The sequence below is a fragment of the Moschus berezovskii genome, chromosome 11 (genome assembly GCF_049115385.1).
Source record: "Moschus berezovskii isolate FMDL1 chromosome 11, NW_MosBer_1.0, whole genome shotgun sequence".
Taxonomy (NCBI): Eukaryota; Metazoa; Chordata; class Mammalia; order Artiodactyla; family Moschidae; genus Moschus; species Moschus berezovskii.
In genome coordinates this window covers 39496113-39518835 of record NC_142470.1, presented here as the reverse complement: position 1 = coordinate 39518835, position 22723 = coordinate 39496113, and the positions used below count along the sequence as shown (strand labels likewise).

General features: G+C 44.1%; 1 protein-coding gene across 1 annotated transcript in view; it reads left to right on the top strand.

The window, feature by feature from the left end:
* The window catches only part of ANTXR1 (ANTXR cell adhesion molecule 1), a 266648-nt gene that overhangs the window by 192713 nt on the left and 51212 nt on the right, over positions 1–22723 (top strand). The window contains exon 17 of the mRNA XM_055400577.2: positions 11429–11509. Coding sequence (XP_055256552.1) covers positions 11429–11509 — 81 coding nt within the window. The remainder of the gene's footprint in view (positions 1–11428; positions 11510–22723) is intronic.

Here is a 22723-nt window from a genome sequence, read left to right as displayed (position 1 = left end):
TTTAGGTCCATACATGTTGCTGCAAATGGCATTATTTCATTCCTTTTTTTTACAGCTGAGTAATATTCCATTATATATATATGCATCACATTTCTTTTTCATTTATCTGTTAACGAGCATTTAGGTTGTTTCCATGTCTTGGCTATTGTAAATAGTGCTGCTGGAAACACTGGGGTGCTTGAAAGTTTTCATCTTTTCCTGATATATGCCCAGCAATGGGAGCTGGGCTTCTTAAAATCCCCATGCCAAGTGGTGGAATGAGAGTGGACTTGAAGAAAGTGACTTGGGTAGTAACCCCAGAGAATGATTATAACTTTCAATAATTTAATTGGTAGGCTTTCCATAGTCTAACAACAATTGCTGGATTCTCCTTAATGCCTAATATCTATCCTTCTTGCCACAACAGAAGCCCATTTCCCTTTATTTAAGCCATGTGCTGGTATAGTGGGCTGTGTTGGCCATGAGTCTAGTATTCATTGTCCCTGGGTGCAAACAAAATGTCTTATTTCTCCAGCATCTCTCTTCCCCCTCACAGTTCCACAGCTTAACTGAAAGCGTTTTTGACTTATTGAGAAATTTAAGTCATAGAAGGCAGTTAATGCTTCCTCTTTTGTCTTCCTCATGGGTGCAGATGTCTTTGAATTCATGTGATTCATTCAACACCCTTGCTCCTTGGTCTTCCCCTTAAGCATCTGCACTATGCCAGCCATCAAAGAGCAATAGAAAATTGTAGCCAAAAAGACCGACATAGTCTACCAGAAAAACTAGAGTGGTAGAGTCTTTGCTCTGTCTGGAATCTAAGGCTCCAACTCAGATCTGCACCCTCTAGCTCTGTGCTGCAGACAGAACTATGCCAACTCCAAGGCCTCAGGTGAAAGACTCAATATGAAAACCAGCTCTCTTTGCGAAAGAGATACATGTGTATATGTGGATACATGTGTATGTATGGCTGAGTCCCCTTGCTCACCTTTGAGTCCACCTGAAAGTATCACAAAATTCTTAATCAGCTATACTCCAAAATAAAATAAAAAGTTAAAAAAAGAACCAGATCCCTTCAGCAGCCACCCCCCACAAACACACATATAGCTTTACCCCTCTTCCAGTGATAAACTGAGATTTTTGCTAATTTCAGAGCAGCTCTTCTCTCATGAAATCAAAAGAAGTAACCATTTTAAACAGTGGAGGAAACTTTCTTGGTAGTCATCTCTGCTCAGTTGAATTACCTCATTCTCAAACTAATCTCAGTGCATTGTCATTTTGGTTTGTTGTGTTTCAAGTGGTGAGATTCTTAAGATAAGCCACCCCCTCTCCTAGAGCAATGGGTTGAACTCTGGAAAAAATGTGGCCCAAATGTAGTTTGCTTGACTAACAGCTGTTTGCTTCTAATTATATTCTAATGTGGAACATTCAGTGGCGTGCATGCGTGTGCAGACAGGAAGGAGCCAAGGAGAATCTCAGATGAAGGCAAAAGGGGATTTTCTATTATGTTGTTTTCAGAAATCTGTACCTTGTGACTAATACAACATATTTGGTAAGAGCCAGGGTTTCATCTCTGTAATCTTGGATATTGAGAGAGCTTTAATTTCTATTTGAAGAATTCATATTTGCTTGAGAGCATGTTATTCATCTGTTAACTAGTGGTCTAGGACTGAGTTTTATGAAACAAATGAGCATATGGACAACTAGATTTAGAAATCTCAAAATACTCCCAACACGCACTTGGAATTAGTGTCAGTTGAATTGAATATTTGTTGTGTACCTACTGCGTGCTGGTACTGCTAGATATTGAGTCTATAGAGGATCTCAAACTTGGCTGAGAATCAGTCACCTGTAGGAGCTTTAAAAACACACATTCCCTGGCCTACCGTCTCAAACCTCTTGATCCGGTCTCACAAAAGGCTTTCAAAGTCTCCCTGGCCTTCATGACCTGCCCACTTTTTCTCATGAAGTGAAACTCCTTTTTTCCCCTAATTTTCTCCCTTTTCAAATTTCCCATCCAAACTCCCTAAGGGAGACCCCACTGTTGCCTCGGATACCGCTCCCTCCCCAGCCCCTACTCTCAAGCCTTGGTCATGTGTGTGTGTGTGTGTGTGTGTGTTGGTTCTCAAAGTGTGGTCCCTGGATGGTCCCCCAGGAGCTTCTTAGAAATGAACACCCTCAGGCCACAAGCCTGACCTGCCGAATCAGCAACTTTGGTGCTGGGGTCCAGTTAAGAAGGGATCACCCAAGGTACCAGCCAGCCTTCAGAGGAGACTCCCTGAGGGCAGAAACTGTGGTGCATGGCAAAGTGACAACAATCATGCCTTGGAGACATCCTAAATTTCACATGGGTCCGTTGTTCTCTCAAACGCAGCTGCTGGATTAATGTTGAATGGTTGGAAAGCTGCATGTTAAGGGATCACCAAAAAAGCCAGCTGGAAAAAACCTGTGGTGCTGGTGGGCTCGTTAGGCGCCTCTGTAGGACCCTTTTGTTAGGGCATGAGAAAGTGTGAATGCTCCTGCTGTTGGAGCAGCTCACACCAAGGCTTACGTAGCACAGCTCATTCGTGTGACTGCTCCTGTTTGTGTCTTCCCCCAACCAGATTTTATCCCTGCTGGAGGCACCAGTTATGCTTAACTCATCTTTGAATCACCCACGAACAGCATTGTACCTGGCATGGAGTAGGGATTCCTCCTCCTCTTGTTAATAGAGCTGATGCATGGGATGTAATTATGAAACCACACCCAGAGCATCATGCCGGATAGACTTTCTCCTGTGACCTACACGATCATTTTGGTATTCTCAGACCAAAGAAGGTGACATTCTTCTGGCCATCTCTTTGAGGCACGGAGAGAAAAAGAGGTCATCCTATGTGTATCTGAGCCGTATGGGCAAGGGAAAGGAAAGAACAAGAAAGTTTGAGAGTAGAAGCACAGAACAGAATTGAAAAGTCGTAATGTACACTGTTCAGAAGAAGAGCAGACTGTCCACCAGAACTTCAGCCCTTGGACTGTAACCCCATTTGTGGTTCACAATGAGCCCCATTCTAGCCACAGTGTCTAAACACACTCAATAGGCCTTGGACAAAGCATTCAGCCTCAAGCTGTGCCGTAAACTCTATTTCCCTTTCCTGAACCCTCTTGCTGGATTTGTCTTAGTCCTGGCAGAAAACAGAAGGCACGCTCAAGAGGGTCAAACTCGCACAGATCTGGGCAGGGTTAAGAGAATCTGTGGCAGTGGTGAGACACGCAGGCACTCAACAGTGAGAGCTGTGACACCCCTGGGCCTGAAGGGCAAAGAGAGGAGCGGGTGTTACTGGATCCAGTGAGAGCTGCAGCCCCAGAGTAGAGGTCACCCAATGGGAGCTGTGGCCATAGAGAGGGAGTCAGTAATCTAAATCTGACCTGCTCCCTGTTTTAATATGGTCCACAAGCTAAGAATGGTTTTTGTATTTTTTAATGATTTTATTAGCACTTACATAATAGCCTTGAGTTTGCCTCTTGACCAACAAAGCCTGAAATATTTACCCTCTGGGCCTATACAGAAAATGTTTGCAGACCCCTGCCCCTATAAGAAAGCAGCCACTGATGGAAGTGAGGGTCAGGGAGGGAGTAGAAGGAACAAGTACCAACCTCTGCATTATCTTGCCCTCTTCTCTCCTTTTTTAAATTGAAGTATAGCTGATTTACAATGTTGTATCAGTTTCAGCTGCACAGCAAAGTGATTCCACAGTATATATATTTTTTCTTTTTCAGATTCTTTTCCATTGTGGGTTATTACGAAATACTGAGCTATATGGTGGGGTCCTTGTTGGTTATCTATTCTATATCTGGTGTATCTAGTATTGTGTATATGTTAATCCTAAACTCCTGATTTATCCCTCCACCCTCTTCCCCCCTTTGATAACCATAATTCATTTTCTATGTTTATGGGTCTGTTTCTGTTTTGTAAGTAAATTCACTTATATCATGTCTTTTCAAATTCCACATATAAGCAAAATCATAATGTTTGTCTTTGTATGACTTACTTCACTTAGTGTAATAATCTCTAGGTCCATCCATGTTGCTGCAAATGGCATTATTTCATTCTTTTTAATGACTGAGTAATATTCCACTATATATTTATACACACACAGACACGCGTGCGCACACACTCCACATACTCTTTATCCATTCATCTGTCTGCTGTCATCTTCTGGTGCTACCTGTTAGTCAGACCAAAGGGAAGCTAAATGACCCATCTGTTGAGGTTGCTCTTCCAAGGCATGGAACAAGGAAGGCAGAGAATTGCAGAGAGTGGATGGAGGCAGGCAGCTCATGGAGGATGGCCCGCCTACTCTCTGCCCCATTATCAACAGGGAGAACATCTCCACCCAGGGCAAAACTTTCAGAAAGTTCTAGAAAGAGTCCTGGTTCCCCAGTGAAGGTGGTCAGAATCACACACCTTTAAACTGATTGCATTTGACTCAGTTTCTCAAGCATTCCAGGAAATAGATTTGAGGACCAGAGAAGCAGGGGAGCACATTGCCTCAAAACACCTCAAGGGAGCTCACTAGGAGGAGTCCACAACGGGATGCTCCTTGCCGTCGCCCAGGCTAATTTAAGGCACTGACCACACTGACCACACTTCACCCTTTCCTCATTCCAGGCTTATGATCAGGAAATTTTCCGATATTTGGCCTGAATTTTTCTTTGCTCGGTTTTCACCCCCTGGATTTACAGCAATCCCGTGCTTCTCGTTAAACTGGGACTGACCGCTTCAGGCAAGTTAAGTAATGCCCAGACGTATGGCCACCAGAAAGATTAAAACCAGGTCTGTTTTCAAGTTTGCTGGAAGGCTCGCAGCCTTCAGAGAAATGATTTTCCTCCTTTTCCAGTAGCTCCTCCCTTTGACTGGCAATGACAGAAATGACAGGCGAAGGACAAAAGCCAGACCCTGGCTGGCCCTGCAGACCGCTGTGTTCTGCAGAAGAGCCAGACCAGCCTGTGCTGCTCACAGCACTGGGAAGCCGGTGGTCTTCTGTTCATTTTCTTTCAGGCAAACCTGTCATCCCTGGCCTTAAGCACCTTGACCTTGTAATCAAGCAGCATTCGTGCTGAAACTGCACTGAATGAAACTGTATGCCGTCCAGTAAGACACATTGGAGCCTTAAATGTTGTCAGATGTGCTGTTGACACTGAGCAGACATTTTTTGTCCCTTCCCGACTACATTTTAGAATGGTTCCAAACATGTTTTAAACAAAGACCGAAAGAAGAGAGAGAAACAATTACCATGTGTGAGTGAGTGTGTCTATGTGTGGGTATGTGCAGGGGAAGTTTCTAACTTACACATTCATTTGTTTCATTTAAGGAGAAGCATGAGTCACAGTATTTACTATATATTTTAAGGTATAAAAAATTAGTATTAGTCTCTCACACCCCTCTAAGTTGAAATACCCTCAAAATTCCCAGCTTCTGACTAACTTCCAAGTAGCTGAGGCAGACAAACCAGAAGAGAAGATACAGCTGCTGCCTGCCCACCCCTCCTCCCATCCCCAAAAAAGGAAAGAAAGGCAGCCACAAAGCCCATGCACCAAGATGCTTTGAGCAATGGACCTCACAAACCTCCTGGCATGGTCTTCTTGTTTAGGAAGAAACAAGTGAGCATTGATGTAAAATTCCCGGTTTACCAGCCTTTGTGGATAGGAAGATATTGATTATCAGGCCGGGTTAGAGTTGGAGAACCTGGAATTGGTACACTTCTCATGTGATAGTCAAAGTATGTCAATTTCATATGAAAGAAAGATATATATAAATATCAGCTAATATACTTTGGTGGAGGGTTCCCAGAATGGTAGAGAATCTTTAAACTTCACAGAAGCATTCCTCCTGGGGAGTGAGAACCTGTGTCTTGAAACACACCCTGTAGAGAAGGCCATGAATGCAGGACACTCAGATATGAGAGAAATAGTGGAGTCAACTCAGGCTCCCCCCAGGCTGTGAGTAAAGCCCACCAACCACTTGGAAGAATCTCCTGAGGCTCTTCTGGCCCCAAAGGATGTTATTAATAAGCCTAGTAGCTACTGTCTTGAAATGACAAAACTTCCGCCTCCTCTCAGAAAATCAAGCAAAGGAACCTTGTTATGTACTTCTCTTTGACTTTTAAGTTATTTTTCATCCTCTTGATTCTAAACACACTTATTCTAAAGCTTATTTCAGCTCTTGCATAAAATGCTACCTGATGTATTGACAGAAGTACTACAAGGTATAGGATGTATAGATTACCCCAACTATTTTCTATGCCACACAGAATGGGGACTTTGGATTCATTTGTGGAACTTTCAGAATTCAGAACACTGAGGCTACAATCAGAACTAGTTGGTCTTACCTTGGCCAGAACAGCTCATTATAGCAACTCACCTGGATGAAGGGCACACCTGGGTGACTCATGTACCACAAGTCAGGCATCGTCCCGAGGGCTTTTCTTGCACTCACTCCTTCATTTCTCACCAACACCCTCAAAATTAGAAGCTGCTACTACTACTTCTGTTTTACAAATGGAAAAATCAAGGCACAGAGGAGTAACTTGCCTAAATTCACACTGCTAATAAGATGTTTGTTGATTTATTTTATTACTGACAAAGCATCCATTCCAGCTAGCCGTGAAATTTGTTATTAATCAAGTAGTAGAAAGGACTGGGAGCCTGGAGATAAAAGAGCAATCAGGAAACTATTCACAGGATGAGTGACAGGTGATCAAGGCCAAGGCAGTAGCCGAGGAGACAGTGGGGCAGGGCTGGACAGGAAGAGGCAAGAGGGGAGATGAGACAGAACATCCACCAGACATGGTCGGTGGCAGAGAGAGAGGAGGAGAGAATGACCTGTCTGGTCATTGCCTGTCTGGATGTCGGTGGTGCTCCATGCCATACTCAAGGCAGGGTGCCAGAGGAGGAGCAGGTTGGGGAAAAATTATTCAGTATGTGATGTTTGGGGTTTTTTTATACCTGTGATATGTTTGCTTTACAACTAAGATTTGGTGATTGGATTGAAAGCTTATATGAGCCATGGGCAGACAGGTGGAAATTTGACCCATGAGATTAGGTGAGAGTAGGGGGGTGAGCATTCTGCCTGGGGGTGAGTCTAATAGAGGGTGGACACCGAGGGGACACCCTTGCATCAAGTGTAGGCAGAGGGGAGGAGAAGAGGCTGAAAAGGATATGACAGAGTTAAGAAGGAGCAGGCAGGGCCAAGGTTTAGCCAAGCCTTAGCGAAGCAGCTGTGGTAGAGTGTTGGGGGTTCCCAGACACCATCAGAGAAGCCAGGGGGAAAGGCGGAAATGGGGTTGGAGGACAGAGTGGAGGACGGGTGCTCCATGCTTGTAAAGTACAAATTATTGGATTCTTACTCTCATCTTAAATTCGTTTCCGTCTTTATACAGAGCATTCCAAATGATCATTTTAATGACTTTACCTAAGGATTAATACATTGATAACATTGAATGAATGATTTCTGTGAGACAAGTATCTTACCTCAAGGGCTTCCCAGGTGGCGCTAATGGTGAAGAACCTGCCTGCCAGTGCAGGAGACATTGAGAGATGCGGGTTCCATCCCTGGGTCAGGAAGATCCCCTGGAGGAGGGCTCAGGGACCCACTCCAGTATTCTTGCCCAGAGAATTCCATGGACAGAGGAGCCTGGTGGGCTACAGTCCATGGGGTCACCAAGAGTCGGACATGACTAAAGTGACAGCATGCATGCATCTTACTTCAATATCTAATTGTAATTCTTTTAAGAAATCCATAGAGCAGACAATATTATTATCTCTCTTCTTTTTAAAGATGAGAAAGGTAAGACTTAAGGACATGAAACAGTTTGTCCAAGGCCACAGCAGAGCTGGTGAGGGGCAGCCAGTCATTTTGTGCTTAAATATCACTCTATGATCTGTTGCCACAAAGAATCATGACCCATTCTCCTGGTGTTGCCCATCTGGGTGGCTTTTGTCCCTTTTCCCTGCCTGGAACTTTGGCGTTCTGCTAAGTTACTTATGACACTTCCTCAACAGCCACTTTTTCTTTTAGCCCCATCTCATTGCACCTCATTTGTCAAGGAGTTGAGTGATCAATGCACAGAATACTGAGAGGGGGATGATTTACCAAGTCAGTTACCAGGAATCCCCCCCTTAAAAAGGGAAAAGAAAAGAGGCATTCATCCAGGAAGTCCACCTGGTTATATCCTGACATACAAATGCTTATCCCAAAAGGAAAACATTTAACCAATGATTGAAACGGTTTAATGCAGACAAACATGCTGAACACAGCAGCAGTCCTTCCCAGCATTCTGAAGTTATTCCAGAATATTTTTAGAGGTTTTTGTAAATACTTGGCCAAGAGAGATGAGAAACATTACGCTTAGCAAGACAGAGTTGAACCCACAAGAACTCAAGCAACCATTGATAAAGGTTGCAGAGCACATTTTTCATATCTGAATAAAACCCACCAGAAAATAACTTCTGAACACCAACTCTTCAAGATGGCATTCTTAAATTGATGCTGCCGCCATGAAAGCTTTGTGGCAAGGAACTTGAAGTTTCTAGACTCTCCTAGCCTTTCAGCATTATCCTTCAAAAACCACTTACAGATCAGTGTTTTCAAACATGCTCATGAGACCCCAACAGGAATACATGTTGGCCCAGTAAATCCTTATGTGTGCACATGTGTGTATTCACTTCATACACTGATACTCACACCCATGCGTGTTTAACTGATACACATTTTGCACAAATCATACTTATCCTCACCATGTGCCATTAGCGCAAATATTTTCTTTCCTATTAATTCAGATCCTAATACACAAAATTATTTCATGAGGGGTTGAAGAGTTGCAATCCCCAGTTTAGAAACGCTATTCTAGAGGATCTAAATGAAAGTGCTCCGACCAGAAGATCTGCACAAGGAAGAAACTGCAATTGGTATAATAGAAAGTATATGAGCTTTGCACAGGGAACTATATTCAAAATCCTGTGATAGACCATAATGGAAAAGAATATTTTAAAAGAAGGTGAAGTGAAAGTGAAAGTCGCTTAGTCATGTCCGACTCTTTGCAACCACATGGAATTCTCCAGGCCACGATAATGGAGTGGGTAGCCTTTCCCTTCACCGGGGGATCTTCACAACCCAGGGATCCAACCCAAGTCTCCTGCATTGCAGGTGGATTCTTTACCAACTGAGCCACAAGAATGTAGATATGTGTATAGCTGAGTCACATTGCTTTATAGTAGAAATTAATATAACATTGTAAATCAACTATACTTCAATTTAAAAATTAATAAATGCCATTAAATTTTTTTTTTAATATTTAGAATTAGACAGACATGGTGGGGGCATCCAGTCACACCTCTCCAGTTTATAAGTTGTGTGCCTCTGGCCAAGTTAGTTGACTTCTCTGATTCCTTCCCCATAACCCTTTGGGACTGCTGGGAGAATGAAATGAGCAGACACACAGAAAAGCACCTAGCCCAGCACATAGCATCACTGGATGCATTCATTCATCTAACACATATTTACTGAGCACCAGAAGTTGTGCTAAGGGCTGGGTATACAGCAGTTAAAAATAGTGGCACCTCTGCTTTCATGGAGCTGGCATTCCAGACGACAGAGACAAATACTAAGCAAGTAAACAGAGTCTTTGTCAGGGAGTGGTAAGGGCTGTATTCGTTTCTTACTGTTGCTCTAACAAATTACCTCTAACTGAGTGGCTTAAAACTGAACAAATGTATTGTCTTATAGTTCTGGGGGTCAGAAGCCCAAAATGGGTCTCATTGGGCTACAATGACAGCAAGGCCAGGGCTGCACTCCTTCTGGAGGCTCTAGGAGAGAATCCATCTCCTCATCTTTTCCAGACTCCAGAAACTGCCCGCTCATTGGCTTTTGGCCCTCTTTCCTCCCCAAAGCCAGCTAGCATGGGTTGAGTCCTTCTCACATGGGATCACTCTGACTCTGCTTCTGTTTCTCCATCTCTTTCTCTAACTCTGACCCTCCTGCCTCCCTCTGTTAAGGACCCCTGTGAAATATATAAATAATAAACAAATCCATGTGGTTAGCTTGGGTCCATCAGATGATCCAGGATCATGTCCCCAGTCTAAGATCCTTAATGTAATTGTTGGGGCAGTTCGAGCGCAGGTTGAAAAAGAAGTTCCAGACACACAGCATTTCAGAAGGGAGTGAGTTTATTAAGAACAAAGAGCAGAGGTAAAGGAGGCACTGCAAACACAGTGGGCTGACCTGACAGACCAAGAAGAGCTGACAAGTTTTTGTGGGTTCATAGCCAATTTTTACAGCCTCAAGACAAAGAAGATTCCTGCTGGAAGGTTGGTGTTAGGTGATTGGTTGGGGCACTATAGAGTGTTTACCAGAGTGGGCATCTTTGCGTAATTTGGAGTCAGGAGGCCTGTTAGTGATGATCAGGGGCTTTTGGCAACAAAGGGGCTCAATTAGCTTGTTGACCTGGTTCTAGGCTTTACTTCTGTGGCCTTGGTACAGGGCTCGCACCTGTGGCTTTGGGGCAGGACTCAACAGTAATCAAATCTGCAAAGTCCTTTTTTTGCCATGAAAGGGAACATGGTCACCAGTTCCAGAGGCTAAAATGTCATGTTTGGAGGTGGAGGCGAGCAGATTTCCTGGTGGTGAAGGGAAATCAGACAAAGTAAAGGTGACTTCTGCTTGTTGGTGGAGTCACCAGCCAGGGTTAATATTAAGAGCAAAACTAAATGTCTTTTTTTTCCTGTGTTTTTAGTGTTTGCCGTGGCAGAAGCCAGCTCCACTCAGCATGTCTAAGGAAGTAGAACATTAAACTCCCTTTGTCACATACTATGAAAACTTTAGCCCTCACAGATTCAATCTTCTCAGATTCAGCCAATCACCTACAACTCCAAAGGGGGCTGTGATTTGTGGTGATCCATGATCCTTGTTCATTTGTCCCTCAAGCCCAGGATTCTGGAGCCTTTTGTGGGGACAGCCACGGATCTGCGCCCCAGGACCCTTTCACTGGTCTAGCCCCATCCACACCTCTGTTCAGTCATTTTCCTGAATTTGTCCTCATTGTTTCATTTGTAAACTCAGGACACCAAGTGGGAAGAAAAAGCTTTAGTGCAAGTTGAAAACCTTGACCTGCAGTGTGAGGAGACGCCCAGAAATGCAATGAGGGCAATAGGCTGAATGGCGCCTCTGTGTCTGCACACCTGAGGCTGCACTATAGTCGCAGGTGTCTCCTGCATGAGCATCACCGTTCTCTGGGATGCGTCTCTTCTCGTCCATTGCTAAAACCCACATTTTGAACTAGAGAGTCACGTCCTGTGACAACTGCATTGCTGATGAAGTGTGGTTCATATGACTGAAGAAGCATAGAAAGTCCAAGTCAGTGCGGGCCCTCGGTCTGGTTTCAGATGTAATCTTGGTGCATTTGTTTTATTTCAGGGAAAACTTGATGCCTTGTGGGTCCTACTAAGGAAAGGCTACGATCGTGTGTCCGTGATGCGTCCACAGCCAGGAGACACGGTAGGATTCATTAACGGTGTCACATACACGCGTTCTTTTCTCTTTCTCTTTCTCTCTCTCTCTGACTGTTGAGCTGGAATAACTCCAGATATATGAATCCAGCTATCATTTCATGTTGTGACAAATCAGATACTGGTTTTCAAAATTTGGGTTCTACAAGACTTGGAGTTTCGACTTGCTTTTCTGAAAAGGATTTTGACCGAAACAGGTTAGATTAGCTTCCTAGGACTTGAGCTGCTGGGTTTCCAGGTACAGTGAGTGAATAAAGCAGGGATGCTCGGGCAGCTTCTGGAGAGAGGGCTTCTGCTCCTTGACCACACTGGCCAGTGGTGATAAGCAGGATGCCAGGGCCACAAGGTGGAGCCAGGGAATAGGGACCATAGGAAAACTCCCCCATCGTCCAGCAGGTGTTGGGTTTATCTGGTCCAGGATCACAGAAGGGTCTTCCATAGTGAGGATTTGCCCCAAAACTGTCAGGGCCAAGCTCAGAGTGTCTCCAACTGGAAGGAGACAGAAAGGGAGGAGGCCACAGAGGCCTTAGTCCTCATTTTGTAAATGAGACAGAGGACAGGACAAGCTGAATAATGATAACGCTGGAAACAACCTCAGTTCTGCCGTAATCACGCCATTGCTAGCTCTTCTGGGAAGAGCTAGTCTCTCTTTTATAAAATCTACAAAGCAAAGCCTGGGACCAAATTCTCCCTCAGCCACCCACAACCTGCATCTTTCATCTGCTGCTCTGGGAATCAGACACACTAACCCAAAAGCAAAATCAAGGTGTCTAATTTGGGGCTCCTTTTGAATCAGGTAGAGTTCGGTCTGAATTTTGCTTCCTTCCTGTCAGGAAAACTCTAAGCAAGTCACTTGACCTCTCTGAACTCCATTCTTCATATTGTAAAGTGGTTGATAATAATTACTTCAGTGTAGCTGGCTGGAAACAGTAATGTTTGTAAAGCATTTGGCTTAACGTTTGAACACATTAAATAGCAATGCTCAGTCAAACATTATTATGATTATTTACCTTGTGCTTTTCTGTCTGTGAAAGGTTGATGCAGAAATTCAAACTATATTGCTATTGATTATGTCAGATATACCTGCATCTTTACACTGTCCACTCTGCAACACAGCACAAGTAATAAAACACGAGAGCAGAGTCAGTTAGGCAGGTCACCCTCCCTTTGCACCTGGTGACAACAGGTGGCTTGTGGTTGAGAGGATTTGGTCTAAAGTTTCACAGCCTGAGCAGACTGCTGCCAGCTAGCTGTTCCTGCTCCATGTTGTGGCAGGGACAGTAGGCAAGTATGATGTTAAAAAAAAACACCCAGGGTATATAAATGCTGGGCCAACTTGACCTTCTTGATCTCTAGAATTTGTTTTTTGTCTGGAAGTCAACAAGAACACATTGCTAGAGCAGATTTTAAAGTACAAACAGCTAACAGAAATAAGCCTTGGCCATCAGCTTTGTACTCAGCGTGGTATCTGGCCTTATAAATTATACATATGGTTTCTGTGGAAAATTAAGAAATTTTTTAGCCTATATGAGACGCATCTAACAGATTAAGAAAAAAACAATAGGATAGGTAAACTCCTCGGGCTCAGCAGTACTGTTTTTGTGATAGAACGTGTTAGTCCATGAACAAGCCCATTTTTCTCAGAGCACTTGAAAAACATCTCCACTCAAATTTGTTAACATTCCATTCTTCACTGACCAGAAACAGATTTATAAACTGGGTCAACCAGAGAATTGAGCGTAGGAAAGAGGAAGGATAAGAGAAATATTATGGTAGATAAGATATAAGAACTAAAACTGTTTGAGGGCAAATGGCTGATTGGATAAATCTAACAAAAATGAGATGTGAATGGATGGAATTCCTTCTAATGAATCACACCTAGATTGAATCTCTTATTTACAAATTTTGAATGAAAGTTTGTGTCTCACATTTGAAGACCTTCTGTGTGCTTTTGAGAAATACAATCCCACCCTGAAATTTCATTATCCAGTCACACAAAGTAATAGATGGGAAGGACAGGAGGTCTGAGAATTAGGATACATTTGTGACCATGTTCTCAGAGGTGTTGCAAAGCACAATTGTCCAGCCTACTTTGAAATGGACATTCTTTACAGGAATCCTGCTAAAATTTTTAAGACACATGAGAGAGTAGATGCAGAGAACCGTGTCTTTGTAATCAGAGTGATGGCCACAGACATCTAGTTGTACACATGGAGATACACAAGAAAGATCATAGATTATGTAGGAAGGGAAATTCAAAGCTACTTTATGGCAACTCAGGAAAGAATTCTAGAAGAGAAGACTATACTATAGCTTATTATTATGTGCTTATTCTGTTCTGTTTTCATAACTTCGACAGACTCACTACAGACCTGCCTTCTTTGCACGGTGGATGACTCTGTAAGAATTCCTCAGCACTGATTTATGGGACTCACCACATTTTCCATAAACTCAAAATGACTACATCCAGGCATGTGCTCATGAACAAGAGTCACAGGTTCTGAGTTTTTCCTTTAAAACAAAAACAAAAACAAACATCACCTAATTACATTCTCAGTTACATTCTGAATTGTTTCAAACACATGTGGATCTCACAGAAAGCTGGCAGTTCTTCCTTCTCGGTTCCTATCTGCTCCATCCTTCCCCAAATGAACCCACCCCAGCTTTACAGAGGCAGACATGGACTCACCAGTAGAGCCTCGGAGGCTGCTGGAAAATCAGAGTGCCTCCAGCCCCCACCACAGAGCAGAGGGCTGGGAGAGGCCTGAGTCCAGAGTCACATCCTTCCCTGGGATTGGTGCCCACTTCCTGGGAGCTGTCCAAGCCCTGGGTCAGGGAAAACATGAATGGGATGACAGCAGGAGACATGAATGCTTTCTGACTGCCACCACCCATCTTCCTCTTTCTGCCTGGGCTGGGCCCACGGTCCTTTTGTGTTTTGGAGCCCACCAAGACAGCCAGAGCCAACATAAAAGGGAAAGTACCAAAGAAGCCACTTAAGTAGCAAACCAGCAACACATCGGATCCTAAAATTTAATAAGTTCACTAAGCATATGGTGCTTGCATGCCAAGTTGCTTCAGTCGTGTCGAACTCTTTGCAACCCTGGGGACTGTAGCCCATCAGGCTCCTCTGTCCATGGGATTCTGCAGGCAAAAATACTGGAGTGGGTTGTCATGCCCTCCTCCAAGGCACCTTTCCAACCCAGGGATCTAACCTGTTTCTCTTACATCTCCTGCATTGGCAGGCAGGTTCTTTACCGCTAGCATCACCTGGGAAGCCCCAACCATATCGTATCCTTTGCTTAAACCATCCACTGGCTTCCAGTGTATAGCCACCACTTTGCTCTTTCGAAAACATGGATCTCAGCATGCCATCCCAAAGCTTTGTCTTTCAAAGGCTAGGAAGAAGCCCCAAATCCTTAGCTTGATTTCCCCCTGGTTCCCCTATCACTCCATAGAGCCTCCAGCCACCTAGAATTGCTCACCATTCCCTGAACATGCCAGAATCGTTTGTGTCTCTGTGCCTTTGCACAGTCTTAATTTCTCTGCCTGGAATGTCTTTCCCATCATCTCTACCTACTGAACTGTTACCTTGGTAAGATTGTTCATTGTCCCCATGGTACCCCTGTAAACACAAAACGTTTCTGTCCAGACCCAGGCTTTAAAGGGGGTTTTGCCAAAGTAGAGAACATTCACAGACTTAGCAGGAAAGTCTGGAAATTAGAACCTGTGTCCCATGAGCATTTGCCAGGATAGTCCTCAAGGCTTCCTATATGGGAGCCTCTCTGACTTCAGAAAGTTTTCTTACCAGTCAAGGACAAATGGCAGAAGGAATTGGGAATGTTCAGTCTGAGGCAGAAGACTTAAAGGGAGCTGAGAGCTTTTTAACTTGGTCATCATGGTAAGCATTCGTTTTATAAACTATTAAGATTTTCTCTCTGGGCCTCCCTGGTGGCTCAGATAGTAAAGAATCTGCCTGCAGTAGGAGACCCGGGTTTGATCCCTGGGTAGGGAAGATGCCCTGGAGAAGGGAATATCAACCCACTCCAGTATTCTTGCCTAGAGAATTCCACGGACAGAGGAGCCTGTCAGGCTACAGTCCATGGGGTCAGGTCACAAAGTGTTGGACACAAGTGAGCCACTTTCACTTTCATTAATATTTGTAATCACTTACCTGTATTCAAGGAATAATCTTTTCATGCCACTTCATATCATTATATGATGTGATTTTAAATGCAAACTGTGGCATTATATTTCGGCCTGCCTTCTTTTAGAGTATTTATTTCAAGTGTCTATTTTTACAAATGAAGCTATCTGTAATCAGTATGCGTGTTGCCAGATCGTTGTACACATTCATGAATGTTTCCTTAGGATTAAGCATGCAGTTGTCTCGTCGATCAATCAAACAGCATGCAACATTTTAAATGAATTGCCAGGTTGGGCTCATTATTCATTATTGCCTAAAACACTGCAAATTAACACTAGAGCCTGCATCTATGAAAATCCCATCTCCCATTAACATTATTAATCTTATCTGTTTGACAGGTGCTAATTTAATTTGTGTTTTCTGTTATTGAAGTGAAACTTCTTTCAAATATCTATTTTCCCTTTTGTCTATTGCCTATCTATGCCTCTATCCTATTTTTCTATTGGATATTTTAGCTTTGATTTTTATATGGCCATTTGCTTAACTCATATTCATTCATTTATTAGTCAAATGTTTTGAAGATCCAGTGGTATACATTAAGTATATGATGCTTACTTCATGAAACTTAAAGTCTAATTGTGTGTGTGTGCATGTGATATTACCTATAATTTTATAGTTAAATCTATGAATGTTTCTAATTTCTGCCTTTGGTGTCAAACTTAGAACAATCTTGTCTAGTCCAAGAGGATGTAAATTTTCACAAAAATTTTCTATTACTTCTACTCTGTCACTTTTAGTTTTTGGTGGTGGTGTGAGTTGGTACCTTTTCTGTATCTTCCTGGGTATTTTATGTAAATTTTGGATAAGTGCCCTCAGGAGTTATCAGCTATGTTATATCAAACCAGAAGCCCTGGAACATTATGACTTCAGAGAAGACATGAAGTTAAGCCACAGGTAGAAGTTATAGTAACACATATTTCATCTTAAAAAACTGAAAGACGAGTTTCAACAACAAATGGGCTTCTGCAGGCATCTCTGGGGTTGCTCCATGTTACCAAACAGGGGTAAAAGCAGTCACACCACTGGGCCAGGACATAGTAAACAGTTCCTGCAGCAGATCACTAGTTCTCAAACTTGAGCACAGAATCACCTAGAAGTTTTGTTAAAACCTAGAAAAACCTAGTAGTTTTGTTAAAACACAGGTTGCTGGATCCCACTGTCAGAGTTTCTGACTCAGCAGGTCTGGGGTGGGGCCTGGGAACTAGTATTTCTAACAAGCTTCCAGGTGATACTGATGGTACTGGTCTGGGGACCACACTTTGGGAACCAATGAGATAAATGGAATTAGATGTCAATCAAGATCACCCTAACCCTGATTGCTGGGGACTTGAAGTCAGCATCTCTGTGTTTATTTGACCACCAGTGACTACTTTCCTTTGTTTCTCTGCAGAACACCTAATTGGGGAATAACTGCTCTAGCAGAAGTATAAATATTAAATACCAACCAGTTGCAGAAGAATCTTGCTAGCTGCAGATAGTTTTGTTCCTAGATTGCTAGTTTCAAACACAGAAATGTAAGGGAGTTTCCGAGATCAGAGTTTACGGAATCCGGTGATTTTCAATCTGGTTGCATGTAATCATTTGAGAGAATGAGATGGCTGGATGGCATCACCGACTCTGTGGACATGAGTTTGAGTGAACTCCGGGAGTTGGTGATGGACAGGGAGGCCTGGCGTGCTGTGATTCATGGGGTTGCGGAGAGTCGGACACGACTGAGCGACTGAACTGAACTGAACTGAAGCCCCCGGTGCCAGGTTCTATTTAATTTTTCTGGGATGAAGTCTGGATACAGGAGTTTTAAAAGTTCTCCAGGTCATTTTAAGAAGCAACTAGGATTGACAATCAGTGATTTGATCCAATTCTCTATTTCTTGTCCTGGGCAGCATCTTCTGTTTCCCTCATGGAACAATTTGAAGGCAACTCTCCACATCCCTTCACAAACTCTATCCTGTGTTTCACAGGCATAAGGAAAATGGATGATTACAATCACCAGACAATAAGCATAGACCCTTCCTGCTCCAATATTGTTACTGCTTGGGTAAAGAGAAAGGAAAAGAGAAAATATAACTCTGCCTCCTGGGTCTTTCCCAGATGGAATTAAAATATCAACCTGTCTAAACCCTCCCCAGGCATTTTTACCCTGGCTTTAATGTCCCAACCCCTGCACATGCTCTGGGAGGAGCCACTGGGGTTGGATGTCTTTTGTTTTCAGCTCCTCGGTTTCTCTCTGATCTGGCATGGGGAGGCTGGTACATTCCATTGCTCCATCGCTATCTGCAAAAACAAAATGTGAGGCACACTCTGAACTTGTTTTGCAAGCCTGAGCCTCATTGCAATCAGAAGAGACCCAGGAAACACACATGTAGATGGAGATATACGTAAACAACATATGATACCCCTCTGAAGGGCAGCCGCGGAGGTTGTGAAATCCTCTCCCTGAGCTCCCCAGGGCTGCCGTCTGCACAGCTGTTTCCAGCAAGGGAGCTGGGCCAGTCACGTGGGCCCCATGCCTTCCTACTGTTGCAGAGGCAAGAATGATCTGGCCAGGTTATCTCCAGGGACAGAGCGTCCTCAGCCCAGTCCTTCGAAAGCAGACGAGCCTCCTATAACATAAGCAGGCTTAAAGTGTCTGCACTCTGCCTCTTGCTTTCTCTTTTCTCCCTCTTCATGTCCCTTGCATGACCTCCTCCTTCTTCCATCTTCATCTTGGCTGCTGCTGCTGCTAAGTCGCTTCAGTCGTGTCCGACTGTGCAACCCCATAGACGGCAGCCACCAGGCTCCACTGCCCCTGGGATTCTCCAGGCAAGAACACTGGAGTGGGTTACCATTTTTCCTTCTCCAATGCATGAAAGGAAAAGTGAAAGTGAAGTCACTCAGTCATGTCCGACTCGTCGCGACACCGTGGACTGCAGCCCACCAGGCTCCTCCGTCCATGGGATTTTTCAGGCAGGAGTACTGGAGTGGGGTGCCATTGCCTTCTCCTCATCTTGGCTACCTTCCCGCAAACATTCTTTCATCAAATTTCATCTACTGTGCTCCCACCTAAGAACCCATCCCTGGGCTGGTCACTGGGAATGCCAGTTAGAATAGGACTTAATTCTGACTACCTGGAGTTCAGTGCATGATTTGAAAGAGAAGAGTAAAGCATTGTATTAATTATAGATGGTTATAGAAGTCCCAGGTGGAACTAGTGGTAAAGAACCCACCTGCCAGGACAGGAGATATAAGAGACATGGGTTCATTCCCTGGGTTGGGAAGATAACCTGGAGGAGGGCATGGCAACCCACTCCAGTGTTCTTGCCTGGAGAATCCCATAGACAGAGGAACCTGGAGGGCTACAGTCCATAGGGTCACAAAGAGTCAGACACGACTGAAGCGGCTTAGCACTCATGCACACATAGAAGCTCAGATCCATTCACAAGAACGGGAAGAACTATTATCTCCATTGTATAGGGCAGAGACTGAGACTCAGGGGGAGGTTATTAACTTTCCCTAGGACACACAGCTGGGAAGGGGCAGATCTGGGGCTTTATTTGGGACTATCAGACTTGAAGTCCATACTGATATTCCTCAAATCCTTCATGCATTCAGTAGATACTTGTTGAATAATATAGAAACTTATATTCCAAAACATAAGAGTTTCTATATAGTCCTTTTTTATTAAAAGATTAATGTCTATTTTCTTGTTATTATACAGATTAGCCAAGTCTAGATTAAAATACTGATACCAGTGTCTTGTTACTAGTATAAGTGAGAAAGGGAGTTCCTAATAAGCTGCTAGTATTAAAAAAAAATAGATACTTGTCAAACACTTCCTGTGAGATGAGCACTAAGTTTGTGCTGGCCGTTCACCAATTAATAAGCTGTGTCCTGTCCCTTGAGAAGCAGGAATTAACAGTCAAGGCCCCAAACACCAGTGTGATGGCTCTGTAATGGATGTGAGAGGTTGGGGGCGGGGAAGGGGATACACCCAGGAAGGGCATTTCACCAGCCTTGGATCAAAACTGGCTTCTAGAAGTGGCATTGAGGCTAAGATCAGAGCGGAGTTGTGGAAGGAGGCTCTTCTGTGGGAAGGAATCTTGAGCAAGAATCTGGGGGTGTCCTGTGGCTTCTTCGGGAGACTTGAGGAGGGGGGTTTGGTGGAGGACAGTGCGAGGGGTGGAGGGGGTGCTGGTCAAGGAGCCCACTCTGGGGACAGTGGAGAATTTTAGGCATAGTTGTGGTCACACTGTGTTTCAGAAAAGTCACACTGGCTGCAGTGTAGACATGGTGGCAGCCTGACCAGAGGCAGTGGTGGGAGGAAGAAAGAGGCTGGATTTAGGAGAAGTTGAAGAAACAGAATGACTGGATTTGGCAACTGGCTGGTGTGGAGGATGAGAGAACGGGTTGTCAGGGAGGACCTCCAGGTTTTGGTCTGAGCCAACTGTGACATCATTCACCAGGATAAGGGTGCAAGAAGAGCTTTGGGAGGGAAGAGGAGGGCTTAGCTTTTTAACTTACAGAATTGAGTGTGAGTACCACGGAGTGTCTAGGGCACAAACATTCAGGAATGCTCACTCTCAGAGTCATATACGTGCAGGGTGGGCACTACAGGACCTGAGAGTGGAAGGTGTGCCCTGATGCCCCCTGACATCACCCGACCTGTCAGGAGGCAGTTTTTCTCTAGTGAGAGTTCTGGGCAGGAGGCAGAGACTTAAGTGTCACCACCATGACGGCTGAGACCAATGTGAATAGATACAGAGCCAGGGAGAGGGTGGAGAGAGAGAAGGGAAATGGCTTGAGTGATGAACACCCAGGGTCACATTCTTTGAGCCGGGGCAGGGAAAGAAAAGGAGAACAAGAGGGAAATGAAGAAGGACCAGCCAAAGAAAGAGCAGGTGTGGCAGGAGCGTTTGGGTCACGGAAGTCAAGGGAAGATGGTTCATCACGGAGGAGGCTGGGGTCAACAGCATCAAGTATGGGACATTTAGATGCAAGCTGACAGGTCCTCTAATTACTAACAGTAAGAAGATCCTGGAGGTCTTAGTGACGTGGATTCAGTGCAACGATGGGGGCAGGAGTGACGCTTAGTGGAAAATGGGAAGTGGGAGCCAAAGCAGTGGCTAGAGGAGAGCTGGACTTGAAAGAGGCTCTTTGTTTAATCAGGATGAAGGACTTGAGAAAGATGAAGGGCTCATGATGGAAGTCTAGGAGGGGCTGAGACTGAAAAGCTCACTGTTAGAGGGCAAGAGCCCTGAAGAAGTAGAAGACCTAGAGGCCAGGATATGCCTCTCTTCCTTAGTGACCTCAGTGGCAGAGTCCAAGATGGGCTGGCCCCCATTCAGTGGCCTCTGTCTTCCCTGTGATAGGCCAGCCAAGCAGGGCGTGTAGACGTAGACTGTCTGAGGTGGTTACAGGGAGGAAAACAGCCACACCTTCGGAATTCTACCTCTCCCGTGCATCCGCACTTTCTGCAGTTCCAGGGTGGGTATCTCTTCTTCATGCAAAGTGAAAGTGAAGTCACTCAGTCGAGTCTGACTCTTTGCAACCCCATGGACTGTAGCCTACCACGCTCCTTCATCCATGGGATTTTCAAAGCAATAATACTGGAGTGGGTTGCCATTTCCTTCTCCAAAGTCTTCATGCAAGAAACATGGTAATTTGGGATGCCATGTTACAAGCAATTTCACTTCAAAATTCCACCTGCAAGAGAGCCCATTGTTGGGTCCCTAGTATATATTGCTGTATGTTTTATTTCTCAGTGGCAGAATAGAAATAATGATCTTTTCTACCTATGGCACCTAAAGGGCAGTGCTGACTGCATTGGGGTATTTTGTTTTGTTAGTGGGGGCCTCCCACTTCTCCGATAAATTAATCCCATAATATCTGTCAATTACCAATTACTAGTTTTATACTGGGTTATAATCAGCTACTTAAGTGAGATTCTTGTCATGTGTCAATATTGTGGCAGAGCCCTGCGTTTCATAGACAAAGCCATCAACAAATGTCCTTGGTCAGGATTCGGTTAAACCAACAATTCTGGAGTTAGTCTCTCACTCTATTATGTACTAGCAGGGTCACTTTTCAGGCCACTGTGCTCTTTAAAATCATGTCCATTTTCCAAAGAATTGTTTACCAGGAATGCATACACCTGGATGTGCAGGCTGTGCCCTGTGACAGAGGACCACCCTGAACGTCACTGGTCAAGCTCCCTGAGACAGGCTGCATCCCAGCTCAGAGAGGAATGTCTGTCTCTTCCTGACTCACACAAAAGCACCATGTGGGCTAGTGATGGCCCCCATCATATGAATATAGAAAGCAGCTCATTTCCTCCCAAGGATTGCTTTAGATACTATTGCTCAGTCCAGTGGGTTCCCCCAACTTTATCATTCCCAGTAATATCCTTCTCACCATTTCTTGTACTCACCAAGAAAGCATTTACATAGTTAATAGAGTTTTTACCCTATAATATCTTTTTTCTTTATTCACTTGTGATCATGCATTATGTCTGATTCTTTCATTTAATTTTATCCCTATAAACATAAGGGGGAAACAATTTTTCAAATTGCTAGGCAATTAAAATCATTAAAAGCACTGTTCTATGTGTGCTGATAAGACATTCCTTCCTGAATATTGGCAATTTTAAAACACATGGGCGTCTATGTAAAGACATGAACATCCCCATTTGAACAGCTTGCTGGTGAAATAGCAGATCCAAGTACACAAATACCAGCACATTCACCACAAAAGGTGGTGAAAATGGATGACTCGGGCAAGTCCCAGTGTCCACAATACACACAATTGGTTGGTTAACATTCTGTAGAAAGTTCACCTGACCCTGAGGCTCTTATCAGTCATTTCCTGTCTGCCGAGTAACATTTTGTGTTTGAAACTCCTCACTTCAGTTTTCCTCTGAATTTGCTTCATTGCATCCCTAGTAAACACCTCTGTTCTGACAACACTGATTGGTGAAAATAAAATGAACGCAGCAAACCTGAGAGCAGGAAATGTTGACCC